Source organism: Emys orbicularis, chromosome 4, assembly GCF_028017835.1.
Source record: "Emys orbicularis isolate rEmyOrb1 chromosome 4, rEmyOrb1.hap1, whole genome shotgun sequence".
NCBI lineage: Eukaryota > Metazoa > Chordata > Testudines > Emydidae > Emys > Emys orbicularis.
Genome location: NC_088686.1, coordinates 151,873,857 through 151,889,352, shown reverse-complemented (window position 1 = coordinate 151,889,352; position 15,496 = coordinate 151,873,857). Strand labels below are relative to the sequence as shown.

Sequence of the window (15,496 nt, the reverse complement as noted above, 5' to 3'; positions counted from 1 at the left end):
GTTTGCCTTAGAGGTGGAAAAAACCCCAGCCTTGGGCTGTAACTGCCCTGTTTTAGCAATTTGTCCTGAATTGGCACTCTCAGTTGGGTCTCGCCAGAACCGCATCGTCACAGGAAGACAACAGCACTGACCACAAATGCGTTGCGGCAGGCCTGGCACAGAAAGGCAGGCTCCGTGTTACGTTGCTATCGCAGGCGTGGGCAGGGGGCGCTGTTCCACACAAGCTTACAAGTTCTTCTCTCAGCATGCAAGCGGCGCATGCTGAAGAAACGCGGCATTAGTGTTCGTTTTAGGATGTGCAACCTTTGGCTGGGGAGCTCTTGCAAACAGCAGGAGGGTTTACTCTCTGCTTTGACCTCTCTACCCAGAGGCAGTTCTTGGGGCAAGGGCTGCTCCCTGGGAATCAGGCATGGAGTGTGTGGGCTGAGATCCCGGATGGTGGGGGGCTGGCCTGCATGCTGTTTGTGACCACTTCTGTCTAGGGTTGACAACCCTCCTGGTTTGTCCAGGAGTCTCCCAGAACTGGATGTCCTGGTGGCTACTGAAGCCAAACCGGGAGCTTTTAGGCCACTAAAAGTCCGGCGCCACAGCAGGGCTAAGGCAGGCTCATGTCTGGAGCAGCTCCTAGGCGGAGGTGCAGCAAGGGGGGGTCTCTGTGCGCTGCCCCCACCCCAAGCACTGACTCCGCAGCTCCCATTGGCCAAGAACGGGGAACCGCGGCCAATGGGAGCTGCGGGAGTGGTGCCTGCAAACGGACAGTGCCTAGAGCCGCCAGCCCCCCTGAACCTAGGAGCTGCTGCCGCACATGCTGCTGCTTCCAGGAGCCACCTGAGGTAAGCGCTGCCCGGCCAGAGCCTGCACCCCGAGCCCTTTGCCCCAGCCCCCTCCCGCACCCCAAACTCCCTCCCAGAGGCTGCACCCTGCACCCCCTCCTGCACCCCAAACCCCTACCACAGCCCTGAGCCCCATCCCGCACCTGAACTCCCTCCCAGAGCCCACACCCTGCAGTCCCTCCTGCACCACAACCCCCTACCCCTGCCCCGGCCCCCTCCCACACCCCTCTCGGAGCCAGCACTCTACATCCCTTCCCACACCTGAAACTGCTGCCCCAGCCCTGAGCTTCTTTCCTGCACCCAAAATCCCTCCCAGAGCCCGCACCCCGCACACCCTCCTGCATCCCAATCCCCAGCCCCAGCCCCCTCCTGCACCCAAGCTCCCCCCCGGAGCCCGCACCCTCTCCTGTACCCCAACCCCCTGCCCCTGCCCTGAGCCCCCTCCCGTATCCAAACTCCCTCCCAGAGCCCTCCCCCTCATCCCTTCCCCAACCCCCTGGCCCAGCCCTGAGCCCCATCTCACACCCTAGCCCGCTGCTCCACACTCAGCCCAGAGCCCCCTCCCACACTCCGAACCCCTAGGCCCCACCTTCTAGCCCAGAGCCCTCACCCCCTTCCATAACCCAACCCCTTGCCCCAGCCCGGTGAAAGTGAGTGAGGGTGGGGGACAGCAAGTGACAGAGGGAGGGGGTGGGGCCTCAGAGAAGGGGCAAGGCAGGGGTGGGGCCTTGGGGAAGGGGGTGGGGCAAGGGTGTTTGGGTTTGTGCGATTAGACCAGGGGTGGGCAAACTTTTTGGCCAGAGGGCCACATCTGGGTATGGAAATTGTATGGCGGGCCATGAATGTTCACGAAATTGGGGCGTGGAGGGTGGGAGGGCTCCAGCTGGGGGTGCAGGCTCTGGGATGGGGATGAGGAGTTAGGGGTGCAGGAGAGTGCTTCAGGTTGGGACTGAGGGGTTCGGAGGGCAGGAAGGGGGATCAGGGCTGGGGCAGGGGGTTGGGGCATGGGAGGGAGTCAGGGGGACAGGCACCGGGCGGCGCTTACCTCAAACAGCTCCCAGAAACAGCGGCATGTCCTGCCTCTGGCTCCTAAGCGGAGGTGTGGCCAGGTGACTCTGCGTGCTGCCCTGTCCACAGGCACCGTCCCTGCAGCTCCCATTGGCTGCGGTTCCCAGCCAATGGGAGCTGCGGGAGCAGCGCTTGGGGTGGGAGCAGCGTGCTGAGCCCTCTGGCTGCCCCTACGTGTAGGAGCCGGAGGGGGGACATGCCGCTGCTTCTGGGAGCCATGTGGAGTGGAGCAAGACCCCAACTCCGCTCCCCGGCTGGAGCACCAAAGCGGGGCAAGCCCTGTGTGATGAAGTGGGGGATTTTCTTGTTTTTTCCTTGTTTTTCCAATGGTTTGCATGCAGAGGGGGTGGGACTCAGTTTCCCTGGGTGTTACTGGTTTAATGAGGTGATGGGAGAGGGAGTTGTTGTTACAGAGGACCAGCGAGGGAATTTGGGACCCCAGCCAATGGCCTGGAGAATGGATACCCCAGCGACTGGTGACCTGGTGACCTGGAGGCCCAGCTCAGGAGTCACAGCCGGTTCTGGCCAGTGGGAGGACAATGGGCTGTAAAGAGAGGACCCCGGTGACCTGACCAGCCGGTTCCAGCCAGAGGGGGCCAGAGGACAGAAGAGAGGAGAGGAGGCCCAGGCGACCCTGTTTACCTGGACAGAAGACAATGGACAGAGGTGGGGTTTGGGGGAGGAGACATCAGATGCCCAGCTGGGAAGCAGGGAGGCTCTTGGCTGGAGGGGGGGAGCAGGCAGAGCCCACCTGGATGCAGGGGAGACTTATGTGCTGTGCTGAAGGAGGCCAGACCTGAGGGCCCTGAGAGTTTCCTATGCTGTGTTCAAACGCTCAATAAACCGTCCTGTTTTACGCCGGCTGAGAGTCACTCCAGTCTAGAGATCAGGGTTGCATTATTCCCTTTGGGAGTGGAGGCCCCGGGGGTCCAGAGCGAGTGGACTCCCTGAGGGGGCCCACGGCGAGAGACAGGTGTGCTAAAGCTCAGAGAGGTGCGGCTCCAGGAGGTGGAGGGGCCTAACCCTGAGAGAGAGTGGACCCCCGAGAAGGGCTGTCACACTGAAGGGGGTTCCCCCCAGGGACCGCACGGGGCCAAGAGTGGGCACGACCTGTGAGTCCGTGACACCCTGGACGCTGCTTCCCAGCGGGAGCTCAAGGGCCAGATTAAAACGTCTCGAGGGCCAGATGTGGTCCCTGGGTCGTAGTTTGCCCACCCCTGGATTAGACAGTTGGCAACCCTACCTCTGTTCCAGGACGGGTGTACCGATAGGGTAAATAAGCAACGGGCACTAAAAACCCCCAGATCCCACATCAGTGATTTCTCCTCCATTAGGAAGCCAACCTGCCTGGCCCCCACAGCTGCTGCCACTTGGCAGAGGGACAACAATATTAGGGGCTAAAAGATGACTAAAATGACTAAAATATGCATGATAGAAGGCTGCCCCGTGGGCATAGGCCCTGACTTTCATTTTTCCCCGGGGGGCTCCACCCTTGCTCTACCCCAAGGCCCCACCCCCATTCTGCCCCTGAGGCCCTGCCCTCGCTCCGCCTCCTCCTGCCCCCATTCTGCCCCTTGCCCGAGGCTCCCGCCCACCCGCCACTTGCTGCTCTCCACCCTCCCCCAAGTCCCTCCCCCAGTCGCCAAACAACTGACCGGCATGGTGCCACCCAAGAGCTGGTCGCTGGGGCCCCACCGAACAGCTGTGGCTGGTGGGTGCTGAGCACCCACTATGTTTTTTGGAGCACCCATGGAGTCGGCACCTATGCCTGTGGGTAGCAGGCCCCAGAGAGGGCCACAGGCAGTGTTCCCTCTAATTTTTTATGTCCATGTGCGGAATGAATTTTGTTCTGTGCACCAATATGGAGGTGTTGTGTGGTGGGGGTGGGGCCGAGGGGTTCAGAGTGTGGGAGGGGGCTCAGGGCTGGGGCAGAGGATTGGGGCGTGGGGGGGGGTGAGGGCTCTGGATGCGGGTGAGGGCTCTGGGGTGGGGCCGGGGATGAGGGGTTTGGGGCATGTGAGGGGGCTCAGGGCTGGGGCAGAGGGTTGGGGTGAGGGTTCTGTCTGGGGGTGTGGGCTCTGAGGTGGGGCTGGGGATGAGGGGTTTGGGGTGCAGGAGGGAGTGAGGGTTCTGTCTGGGGGTACGGCCTCTGGGGTGGGGCCGGGGATGAGGGGTTTGGGGTGCAGGCTGCCCCGGGACTGCGGTGGGGAGAGAGGACTCCCCCGCAGCCCTCTCTAGCCGCAGCAGCTTGGGGTCGGGTGAGAGGCACCTCTCCACGGCAGTGGTAGCTCCAGCGGGGCTGGGCTGGGCTGGGGAAGGGCCACCTCTCCCCGCCTGCGTGGCCCTTGATAGCCTGCTGCACTGCCGCACGGCTGCGCAGCTTACAGGGAACTTAGGCCACGGGCCCCAAGGGTAGCAGGCTCCACTCCTGCCCTTGGCGTTGCCCAGCCCCCCAGCCTCACCTTCATCTCGTCCATCCAGTTGATGCCTTGAAGCATGTCCTGGAAGAGCTGCTGCAGCGTCAGGTTCTTCTCGAGCCGCTGGCGCCGGGCGTGGAGCAGCTCCAGCAGGTAGTCCCACAGCCGCAGGATGTTGTCCTTCCGGGCCTTGATGCGCTTGATGTCGTGGTAGTTCTCCGCCTCCAGCTCCCGGGCCACCTCCTCGATGGCCTGCACCCGCTCCTTGTAGGCCGCCGTGTCCGTCTCGATGGCCTCATGCTTCTTCTTGGCAGCCTCCACCGCCGGCAGGTCGCAGCCGAAATTATCCTGTCCAGAGACAGCCCTGGTCAGACGCAGCCCCCGCAGCAGCCGCGCCACAGAGAGTGGGGCAGGGGCTTCCCAACGCCATTAACGGGAACGGAGTCTCCAAACCCCACCGGTCGGGAGCCCGGGTGCCTGCACCTCTATCCAGCAGGAGCGCGAACCGGCACCAGACGCGCCACCATGCCCCATCCTTGCCCTTACGTATCCGTGTGCCGTGCAGAGAGCAAGGGGGCCGTGCTCCAAGGGGGAGTGGGGTCTGGGTGGGACCCACCAGGGAGGATGTGTCACCTGCACAGCTGGGCAGACAATGGACTTCTCGTTTTGCCGGCAATTCTGAAAACTCGTCGGGGGGGGGGCGGCGGGGGGCGGGGAGGGAATTGTTTTAGGCTGCCCCGAAAATGATGTTTTTTCTAAACATTTCATTTTGATTTGGACCATTTTTAAACATTTTTTATTGTTTTTAAATAAAAATTAAAGAAAATACGAAGACCAAAGGTCGTTTAGAACCAGAAAAGCAAAAGGTTTCAATTCTTCCAGATTTTTTTTTTTTTAAATGTGTTGATAATTTGGCAAAACCGCCACGCCGCGGCGAAACATTCCCGCCTCGCCGAATCTGCCTTTTTCTCCCCAAAGGGCTTTGTACAAAATAATCGCCGGGCTCTAGTTCCAGGCCCCTCCCTGGGCCGGATCCACCGAGGATATGAGCTGTTCCAGCCCAGTTACACTGTAGCTGCCCTTGCGGTTCGCTTCGGAGGACCCTGGGTCAGTCCCGGCTGGGACAGGCGCATGGACAGTGGTTTGAGCATTGGCCTGCTAAACCCAGGGTTGTGAGTTCAAACCTTGAGGGGGCCACTTAGGGATCTGGGGCAAAATCAGTACTTGGTCCTGCTAGTGAAGGCAGGGGGCTGGACTCGATGACCTTTCAGGGTCCCTTCCAGCTCTATGAGATAGATAGGTATAGGTATGAGCAGCAGCAGCGGCAGCCAGCCCTTAGTGCAGCCGGGCGCTGCTCGCAGGACAAAGGGTGGAGGAAGGGTCGTGAGGAGAAGTGGGGTAAAGCGACGCGCTGCTTGGAAGAGCAGCTCTGCACAGATGGCCTCAGGAGCTCTGTGCTCACTGCCACGCAGTTGCTGTGGGTCACAGTGCACTCCCCCCCCCCCCCCCCCCCCGCAGGGTGTTGCAAATTAGCAAAACTCCACGGCCTTCAGGGGACGGCAGCCGCAGGTCTGGCCTTGCCAACTGTCTAATGGCACAAACCCAAACACCCTTGCCCTGCCCTGCCCCTTCCCCAAGGCCCCATCCATGCCCCTTCTCCGAGGCTCCAGCCCCCCCGCATCCCTCCCTCCCTCTCCTCCACCCTCACTCACTTTCACCAGGCTGGGGTGGGGGTTGAGGTGCGGGCTCTGGGCTGGGGCCGAGGGGTTTGGAGTGTAGGAGGTGGCTCCAGGTTGAGCCTGGGGCAGGGGGTTGGGGTTCAGGAGGGGGTGCGGGCTCTGGGAGGGAGTTTGGTGTGGGAGAGGGCTCCAGACTGAGCCTGGGGCAGGGGCTTGGGGTGCAGGAGGGGGTGCAGGATCAGGCTCTGCGAGGGAGTTTGGGGGAGGGATGCAGGCTCAGAGCTGGGGCAGGGGGTTGGGGTGCAGGAGGGGGTGCAGGATCAGGCTCTGAGAGGGAGTTTGGGTGAGGGGTGCGGGCTCTAGGCTGGGGCAGGGGGTTGGGGTGCGGGAGGAGGTGAGGGGGGCGGCACTTATGTTGGGCGGCTCCCGAAAACGACCGGCACATCCCTCTGGCAGCAACTCCTAGGTGGAGGGGCCGGGGGTCTCTGTGTGCCACCCCTGCCCGCAGGCACCAACCGCACAGCTCCCATTGGCCGCAATTCCCGGCCAATGGGAGCTGTGGAGTCGGTGCTCAGGGCGGGGGCAGTGCACAGAGACCTCCTCCCCCTCGGGCTGCAGGGTCGGTGCTGGCTGCTTCCGGGAGCGGCACAGGGCCAGGGCAGGCAGGGAGCCTCCTTAGTCCCACTCTGCTGCCGGACTATTAGTGCCCCAAATCTCCCAGTTTGGCTGCAGTAGCCTCTGGGAGATAGGGCCTGATTCTGGGAGGGTTGGCAACTCTACTGCTCTGTCTCCCCGCCGGCAGCCCGCGCTCCGTACCTGGGCCAGCAGGCGCTGGTTTTCACTCAGCCACGTCTCCCGCATGGCCGCCTTGCGGTCAAAGCGCCTGGCCAGCTGCTCCAGCTTCTCCTGCCGAATGAGCTCGTTTCTCAGGGCCAGCTCCCGCTCGTGCTCTGCCTTCTCCAGCCGTTCCCAGGCCTGCTCAGAGGCATCACGGAAAGAGTGAGGCTTCACCGGGCATGCGAAACCAGCTGGCAGGCCCAGAAAGGGCTAATAACGGTCCTAACAGACGGCCCATTGCAGGACCAGCCAGAAAGCGTTCTGCTCCCCTGCTGGCTGCCTCCCCCAATGGCCCCACGGACATCCTGCTCAGGGCCGGCTCCAGGCACTAGCGCCGCAAGCTGGTGCTTGGGGCGGCCCATGGAAGGGGGCGGCACGTCCGGGTCTTTGGCGGCAATTCGGCGGCGGGTCCCTCTCGGAGGGAAGGACTGGCTGCCGAATTGCCGCCGAAGAATGAAGCGGCGCGGTAGAGCAGCCGCCGAAGTGCCGCCGATCGCGGCATTTTTTTTTTTCTCTCTTCGCCGCTTGGGGCGGCAAAGAAGCTGGAGCCGGCCCTGATCCTGCTGCTTCAGCAAAGTGCCAGCAGGCCCCGGGGGGGTGAGATCTTCCCTCCCTTGTAGCCGCACTGAAATCTATATTGTATCTCTCTGGACTTACCTGGGAAACGCTCGCTGAGCCCTAAGGAAAGCCAGGGAAGCACACGCCTAATGTTAAGGGCGTGTTTAAGTCCCCCTGGCTTCCATGTGAGCTCGCAGCGCCCGTCCTGAGCATGGGGCTAAGTGCTCTGCTGCATCCAACGCCAGCTGGCCCTTCCCCCCAGCCCTTCCCCTTGGGTGTATGGCGACAACTGGGGTCAATGGGCGAGCTGCAAAACGGGCACCCAAAGCGGAGTACAGCCAAAGAGTGCGGCCAGCCGGTGAGGCCCCCCCCCCCATTCTGGACGGCGTCTCAGGGCCTGTCTACGCTGCAATCGGAGCTCACGTGTAGCTTGGATCCAGCCTGCTCGGGTGCAGACAGCAGTGAAGCCCCAGCAGCCTGGGCTGTGTAACCTCACCTGGGCTAACCTATACTGCCGCCGCTCCGCTGCTATGTGCTAGATCGAAGCTGGCTGGGGACCGTCACCCTGAGCTGCAGTCATCCCATCCCCTAAGTGACCACGTCCCCCCTCCCTCTCCCGATGCAGGTGGGAAGCAGGAGTTCCAGGTACCCGGTTGATGTCGGACACGAGTCTCCCTTCATGAGGGGTGTACGCTTTCTGGTTGTTAGCTCGCATCCGGGACTGGATGGTGAAGAGCAGAACCTCGAGATTCCCCTTCTCCTGGAACCTGCGCGGCGAAAGGGAGAGATTACGGACAACGGGCGGACCGAGCTAGCCCCGTCGCTGAGGGACAGCACTGTCCAAACTCTGGCGTCAGTAACAGGCGTGCTGCTCAGGGCTCAGGGCTGGGCAAGCCAGAAGCAGAACATCCGGGTGATTATGGGCTGAACTTACTCGTGTTTCCACGGGGGATAGCTAACGTACCACTGTGCAAGGCATTGGTAGGGCCTCCTCTGGAATAGTGTGAGCAGTTCTGGTCACCCAGGCTCATGAAAGATGAATGCAAAGTGGGCCAAGTGCAGAGAAGAGGTTGTAACGCCTGGAGCAGAGCCCCAAGCCCTGCCAGGCGCACAGCACAGGAGTTGCAGGAGACGTCACTATGGGGTGAGTGCCAGGCAGGACCCAAACCCCAACTCTCTGGGGGGGCCGGATCTGACCAAAACCACCCCACAGCCTCCAACCCCAGACTATTTACTGAGTCATGACAGGCCATAAACTGTTACAAGCGGATCCCGAGCCCATAAAGGTTGAGAACCACTGCTTTGGACTTCATTTCAGTCAAGAATCATTATTAAGAGAGGCAGTGTGGTCTAGTGGGCAGGGCACTGGTGTGGGAGTCAAGTAGAGCTGGGTTTGATTCCCAGCTCTGCCACCAATCTGTGCCGCAACCTTGGGTGAGTCGTGGCCGCTCCGTGCCTCAGTTTCCCCACCTGGACCATGGAGATAAGGCTACCTCCTTTGTACAGCTCATTGAGCGGGATGGATGAAAAGCGCCTTAAAGAGAGTGATGAAGGCAAGTACAGCAGAGCTGGCTTCCTAACCCAGGAACTGCTTACTTGGGGGGCTTTTCCACGGTGCGGTAGGTGCTGAAACATTGCAGCTGCTGCTGCACCCCCGTCAGGGAGTTGGCAAACGTGCGGCTGTTGAGAACGGTGATGGTTTGCTCGATCCAGGTCAGCAGGTCAGAGGCCAGCCCTCCGTACCTCTCAATCATCCTCTCCGTCTCCATCAAGTGGTCCATCACCTTCGGCAAGCAGAGGAGAACAATGAACACTGGCAGCGTCTGTGCTCCTGCATGGCAGGGACCCACTCCGGGTGCATATGCCCAGGGAGGGTACGCAAGGGAACCACAGGACCATGCTGGGCTGGGGCTGGGCCCCCCAATCCCCCACCAGAGCCCTGACCACCGGGCCATGCATGGGTGGGTTAGGGCTGGGCCTCCCACATCCCAGGCCAGAGCCCTGACCTCTGTAGCGTGATTAGGTGTCCGGTTTTCGACCGGAACACCCGGTCAAAAAGGAGTCCTGGTGGCTCCGGTCAGCACTGCTGACTGGGCCGTTGACTGTCCGGTTGGTGGCACCCGGGAAACAGCCGGCATGTCCCCCCTCCGGCTCCTACGCGTAGGGGCAGCCATAGACTCCACACGCTGCCCCCGCTCCAAGCACCGCCCCCGCAGCCCCCATTGGCTGGGAACCATGACCAATGGGAGCTGCAGGGGTAGCGCCTGCGGACGTAGAGCTGCCTGGCTGTGCCTCCATGTAGGAGTCAGAGAGGGGACACGCCGCTGCTTCCGGGAGCTGCTTAAGGTAAATGCTGCCCGGAGCCTGCACCCCTGACCTCTTCCCAGGCCCCAACCCCCTGCCCCAGCCCTGATCCTCCTCCCACCCTCCGAACCCCTCGGTCCTAGCCCGGATCACCCTCCTGCACCCCAAACCTCTCATCCCCAGCTCCACCCCAGAGCCCACATCCCCCAGCCAGAGCCCTCACACCCCCCCCACCCCAACCCCCTGCCCCAGCCCGGAGCCCCCTCCCACACCCTGAACCCCTAATTTCTGGCCTCACTGCAGAACCCGCACCCCCAGCCCAGAGCCTGTACCTCCTCCCACACCCCAACCCCCTGCCTTAGCCCAGAGTCCCCTCCCGTACTCCGAACCCCTTGGCTCCACCCCCCAGCTCAGACCCCCCTCCCGCACCCCAAACCCCTCATCCCTGGACCCACCCCGGAGCCTGCACCCTCAGCTGGAGCCCTCACCCTCTCCCGCACTCCAGCCCCCCTGAACCAGCCTGGTGAAAATGAACGAGTGAGTGAGGGTGGAGAGAGCGAGCGACGGGGGGAATGGAACGAGCAGGGGCGGGGCCTCAGAAAAGAGGCAGAACATGGGCGGGGCCTCGGAGGAGGGGCGGGGTGGGGCAAGGATGTTCGGTTTTGTGCGAGTAGAAAGTTGGCAACCCTAGACCACCGGGCCATGCTGGGATGGGCTAGGGCTGGGCCCCCCACATCCCAGGCCAGAGGCCTGACCACCAGGCCATGCTGAGTTGGGCTACGGCTGTCTCTTTCTCGCTCGCTCCCTTTCGTTTTCTCGTGGCCCTTGCCACGAGAAGGGGCTAGTTGTTGTGCTGCTGCAGAATAAAAACAAACACCTGAAACCTGGACATTTTTCACGAAAGGGAATTGGTGTTTCCAGGCCAGGCCCTGCCCTAACCCCTCGGTTTCCGAAGCTGGGAGAAGGGACTGCGTTAGGGGCCTTGGGGCTCAGAGACGAGGGGGATGGAAAGTGCTGTTGGCGGGGGGGTGGCTGGGCCTTAAAGAGGTTTCACAGATTCTGCTGGTTTCACAGATTCATAGGCCTTAAAGGTCAGCAGAGCCCATTCAGGGCCTCCAGTCTGAGCTTCTGCAGACCAGGCCAGAGAGCCTCCTCCAGCCATCCCTGGGCCAGCCCAGAACTCAGGGTTGAGCCAGAGCGGGGCTTTCAAAGAGACAATCCAGCCTGGATTTACAGATGCCAAGTGATGGAGAACCCAGTACCCCGTCCCGTCCCTGGGTCTGTTTTTCCATTGCATAACTCCCCTTCCTGTTAAGAATTTGCACTTTCTTTCTAGCCCGGATTTATCTAAATTCCCCGCCCTGCCACGGACTCGCTTCCTGCCTTTGCCTGCTAGCGCGAGGAGCCTCTGCTGGCTTATCCAAAAGAAGATTAAGAGGCAGCTGGTTCATGCGCTGTAAGTACCGATTTGTACAACCCTTAGAAGACACAAGAGCTCGTGTGTACCACACTGGCATACACTGCTTTGTATCAACGTCTTGGGCTAGACCTTCGCCTGGCGTGCACCCACTGACTCCAAAGGAGCCAATTCACACCAGCTCAGGACCTGGCCCTTTGAATTAAGGACTAAACCAAAGAACGGACCGTCACGTGTCTCTGATCTAAATCAGAGCAGGCCCAGGAGATCCCTGCGGAGGAGGTGCTGTGATACAGCTCTCCAAGGCTATGTTTTGGTAGGGTCTGCTTGGTTTCCATTGCTTGTGCATATTTTATATGCTTCCTGTGAACTTGCAGAATGGCGTTCGGCTCAATGAAGCCTGAAAAGAAGAAATGGAAGCTCATGGCACCCGAGAAGGCCCAAGCACGCCGAGTCGGGGACCAAGGGCTCCGCGCTCACCTTGCCGACCCGTTTCCCTTCCACCGCCAGAACCTTCATCTTGGAGAAGTAGTGGTAAAACGCCACCACATAGGTGATGATGGATTTCTCATCGGGGTTCTCCGTGAAGACATCTGCACAGCAGAGAGGGCAAGAAAGTAGTGAAGGACTCTGGGACAAAAGTGCTGGCTTGAAATCGTGAGCAATAGCCTTGTGATGCACCGATACCGAGGCCTAACACTAAACCGTCATCCCCAGTCATGTGTGCCGGAGCATCCCATTTACCCGCTGGGATGGAGTCACCCACACACGATGGCAGACGCAGAGCGAGTTAAAACAACCCTTAGAACATTCCATGGCACAGCGTCTGAAAGGGGCCCATTTTCAAAAGCTAAACCTCTCTCGACAACACCGCTGTGAGGTCTCCTTTCCCTGAAACCCGGGATCGTGGTGAACATGAAATTCCTGCCATTGTTCTGATAAAAGATTTCACCAGAAGTGATCCTTTCTGGGAAGCCCATTGACATCGTCTTGGGTTTACACTTGTTTTAAGAAGGCCAAGCGGGAAACTTACAGCGCTCCAGCGCCCTGTGCAGGACATTCCATACAAAGATTACAAATGAATAACGGCATCTGGCTCTTGTCTAGCACGTGTCCTCTGTAAATCCCAAAGCACCTTCCAAAGCCGGGCAGGAGCATCATCCCCATTTTTTTAACAAATGGGGAAACTGAGGCACAGCAGGGCCAGGACTTGCCCCAGGTCACCCACTAGAGCCAGGAATAGAACCAAAAGACCCAGTCCAGTGCTCTACCCACTAGGAAACACTTCCTTCCTAACATCATAGTGGGGAGGGGGTGCACTTTGCACACACCACTAAGGCATTGTTTCATTTTTAAGGTGGCCTTTAATATTTTGCGCTAAGTTGTGCCATGCAGCTCCGACCCTGTGCAAGGGCAGGGTGAGACAGAGCCGAGTGCATTGCAGTAACCTCGGCGGGGTGGGGTACGTGTGAGCCAGGTGGCCCTTACCTTCCGGGTCGAGGAGCTGGGTGATGCCCAGCTGCCGCTCGGCCACGCTGAAGGCATGCTCCAAGTTGTGCCGGGCATTCGAATGCTCCAGGTTCTTAAAGTCGATCAAGTCGGGCCTGCGAATGCAGAGGAACTTTAAGATCTGCACTAGGCGAACGGAATGAAACGACGTGTGACAAGGCACTTTCCAAGCTGACAGCCTGGCTGCTCTCTGGGACCTTCTCCAGCCCGGCAGTATCCGGGCGCCTCACGGTCCCTAACGCATGTCTCCTTGGCAGCAGGGCAGGGCTTTTATCCCCGGTGGGCAGAAGGGAAACTGAGGCACGGCACCTAAGTGACTTGCTCGAGGTCGCCCAGCAAATCTGGGGCAAAGCAGGGAACTGAATCCAGGTCTCTCGAGTCCCAGTGCAGGGCACAAACCACTGGGCCATCCTAGCCCTGGAGCCCACCCTAACGATGGGGCAAGGGGTTGGTGAGGGGAGAGCGGCTAGCGAGGGTGGTGACGGGGCTCTTACCTGTGCTTGTGGATCAGGGCGTTGAAGGCCAGGCCGTCCTTCCAGCTGGAGGTGAAGTTGGTCACGTTAACGTGGGGATAGCTGCACGACAAAGAGGAAACATGGCGTCACCCTCCAGCCCAAGCGCTGTGCTGGGTGTGGCTCCTAGAAAGGCAGGTCTAGATGGCTGTTTGGCCTGGGAGACAGGGGCCAGAGCGCTGGATACCTGCATGGGAATGCAGAGGAACCTACCAAAAGCAAAGGGGAGCCGGGAGCCTGAATCCCAGAGGAGGCCACTTGGGAGATCCCAGCCTTACCATGTTTTTCAGCACTAGACACAGACACCATGTACTTCTTACACTGCCAGGAACGTCCTGGAAGGCCAGATGCGCCTAGCAAGCCAGAGGGCCACTAGACTATTTGAGACATGTATACCCCACCCCCTCTGCTGGTGCCGATGGGATTCGTGGGCCCGTTAGATTGTAGGAACTCCAGATGCTGTTCTGACTCAGCCTCCTGGACTGGAAAACACTGGATCCCGTAAGCCAGACTCGTGTGGCCGGGCTGCTTCTGTCGATGCTGGGATGGGGACAGTTATGAGCTCCTAGCATTAGCTGGATCGTACCCCGCGGTCTTCATCTGACACCAGAGTAGCAGCGCTTCCTTGGCAGAGCGCGTCTCGCGGCCTTCCGGAGTCTGCACGATGATGTCTTCGATCTGAGAGAAGCACAAAAAGCATTCCAGAAGGACCCCGAGCCTGCTGCCCAGGACACAGCCGAGGGGCTTCCCCCAGGGCAGGCGCTGTCTAGCAGTCTTAGGTTCATATGTGCCCAGCTACTCGGGAGGTCCTGGGATCTGAAATAGCCAGGAAAGGCCGGCAGAGGCAGGAGACTTTTGTGCCCCGAGCACCCCAGGGCTGGGAAGCCAGCTCTCCCCTCTGCCCGGCACCCCTACAAGCAGCAGTTTCTGCCGCCCGCCCGCCTTCCCTGCTCCTCAAGGGCTCTGCCCCGGGAGCAGCCCAGCAAGCAGACGGCGACTCAGCCTGTTCCCCCTGAGCGAGCAGGAGGCGGGGCCATGTGAGGAGGAGGCGGCATGGGAGCGGGGCCTTGGGGAAAGGGGTAGTGCAAGGGCGGGGCCGCAGGGGAAAGGAGTAGTGCAAGGGCAGTGCCTCAGGGGAAAGGGGTAGTGCAAGGATGGGGCCTCAGGGGGAAGGAACGGCATGGGGGCGGGGCCTCAGGGGGAAGGGGCGGTGTGGGGGTGGGGCCTCAGGGAAGGGGCAACACGAGGGTGGGGCCATGTTTCAGGCACCGGTGACCCCCCACTTTTAGGAAGCTTCTGCAGCTCCTGCCTCCCAGCTGCGCTCCCTCCCACCCATGTCCATCTACAAGGGACGGGCAGGGAGAGGCGGTTCTGCGAAGGCGGCTTCCCTCTCTGAAGCGGGGAGCTGGCACAAGGGAGTAAACGGGTGCCGAGCGCCCCTCATTCTGTGCCCCCGGCTCCCTGCACACAGCACAGCCTGGCTGCCAAACGCTATAGCCGGGGACGTGCCCACGGCCCCGCTCACCAGCTGGGCTCAGAGCCAGGCCTACCTGGAAGCGGAGGATGATGGTCCAGATGAGGCCCAGCACCAGTCGGTGGTTGCCGTCCACAATGTCGTGGGAGCCCATGTTCTCCAGGTGCACATGCTTCTCCTTGAGGAACTGCAGCGCCTTGTCCACGTTCTCCAGGCAGTGGATGCGCATCCGTCCCTTGGTGGGCTTGGGCTGGGAGAGGACAGATGATGAGCCAATCACCCAGGGCGCGCGCAGCCACCAGGCCTGGTGCAACGGTGCCCCCCAGCCGGCTGGAGCACACAGACGCCAGTGTGATGCAGAGCCTACAAACTAACCAGGGTGGGCAGAGGAAACAGGCTGGCGCAGCCCTCCCTGCCCTGTTCCCATCAGAACTCAGCCTCCCCAGGCAGCTGGGAGAATGTCTTGCACCCACACATCGCCGCTGGCCTCGGTCACCCCCTTCCCTGCAGCCTGGAGCCCTCCCCGTCCTGCTATGCGCCTCAGACTTTGAACAAAGGGATTCGGCCCAGATCTATAGGGGCTTCTGCCTATGGACAGTGGGCCCAATCCTGGGCTGAGGAGATGCGGCCAGCCACACTGCTGCTGCAAAGCAGCCCCCGCCCCAGCCCTGAGGGAGGATCCTGGATGGGGCAGAGCACTCCACCAGATGGTGACGTACAGGAGGGGCCTATGCCCAGGCTCCTCTGCCCTCTGGCTATTCCCACCTGGCGGCCAGAGTCGGCTCGAGCAGCCTTCGGGGCCAAACCAGCACGGCGCCGCATGTGGGGCCGCGCAAGGGGCCACTCCGCCACCTTCCTCCGCAGCGGCAGCAGGGACTCCGGCCCAGC

At 61.0% G+C, this 15,496-nt stretch overlaps 1 protein-coding gene across 1 annotated transcript in view; it reads right to left on the bottom strand.

Annotated features, from left to right (window-relative positions):
* SPTB (spectrin beta, erythrocytic) overlaps positions 1-15,496 on the bottom strand; it is a 105,691-nt gene that overhangs the window by 55,758 nt on the left and 34,437 nt on the right. Inside the window, exons 4-12 of the mRNA XM_065403173.1 lie at positions 14,685-14,858; positions 13,721-13,812; positions 13,117-13,197; positions 12,602-12,717; positions 11,594-11,706; positions 8,989-9,176; positions 8,042-8,159; positions 6,814-6,972; positions 4,364-4,666 (exon numbers count right to left, since the gene is read on the bottom strand). Coding sequence (XP_065259245.1) covers positions 4,364-4,666; positions 6,814-6,972; positions 8,042-8,159; positions 8,989-9,176; positions 11,594-11,706; positions 12,602-12,717; positions 13,117-13,197; positions 13,721-13,812; positions 14,685-14,858 — 1,344 coding nt within the window. The remainder of the gene's footprint in view (positions 1-4,363; positions 4,667-6,813; positions 6,973-8,041; positions 8,160-8,988; positions 9,177-11,593; positions 11,707-12,601; positions 12,718-13,116; positions 13,198-13,720; positions 13,813-14,684; positions 14,859-15,496) is intronic.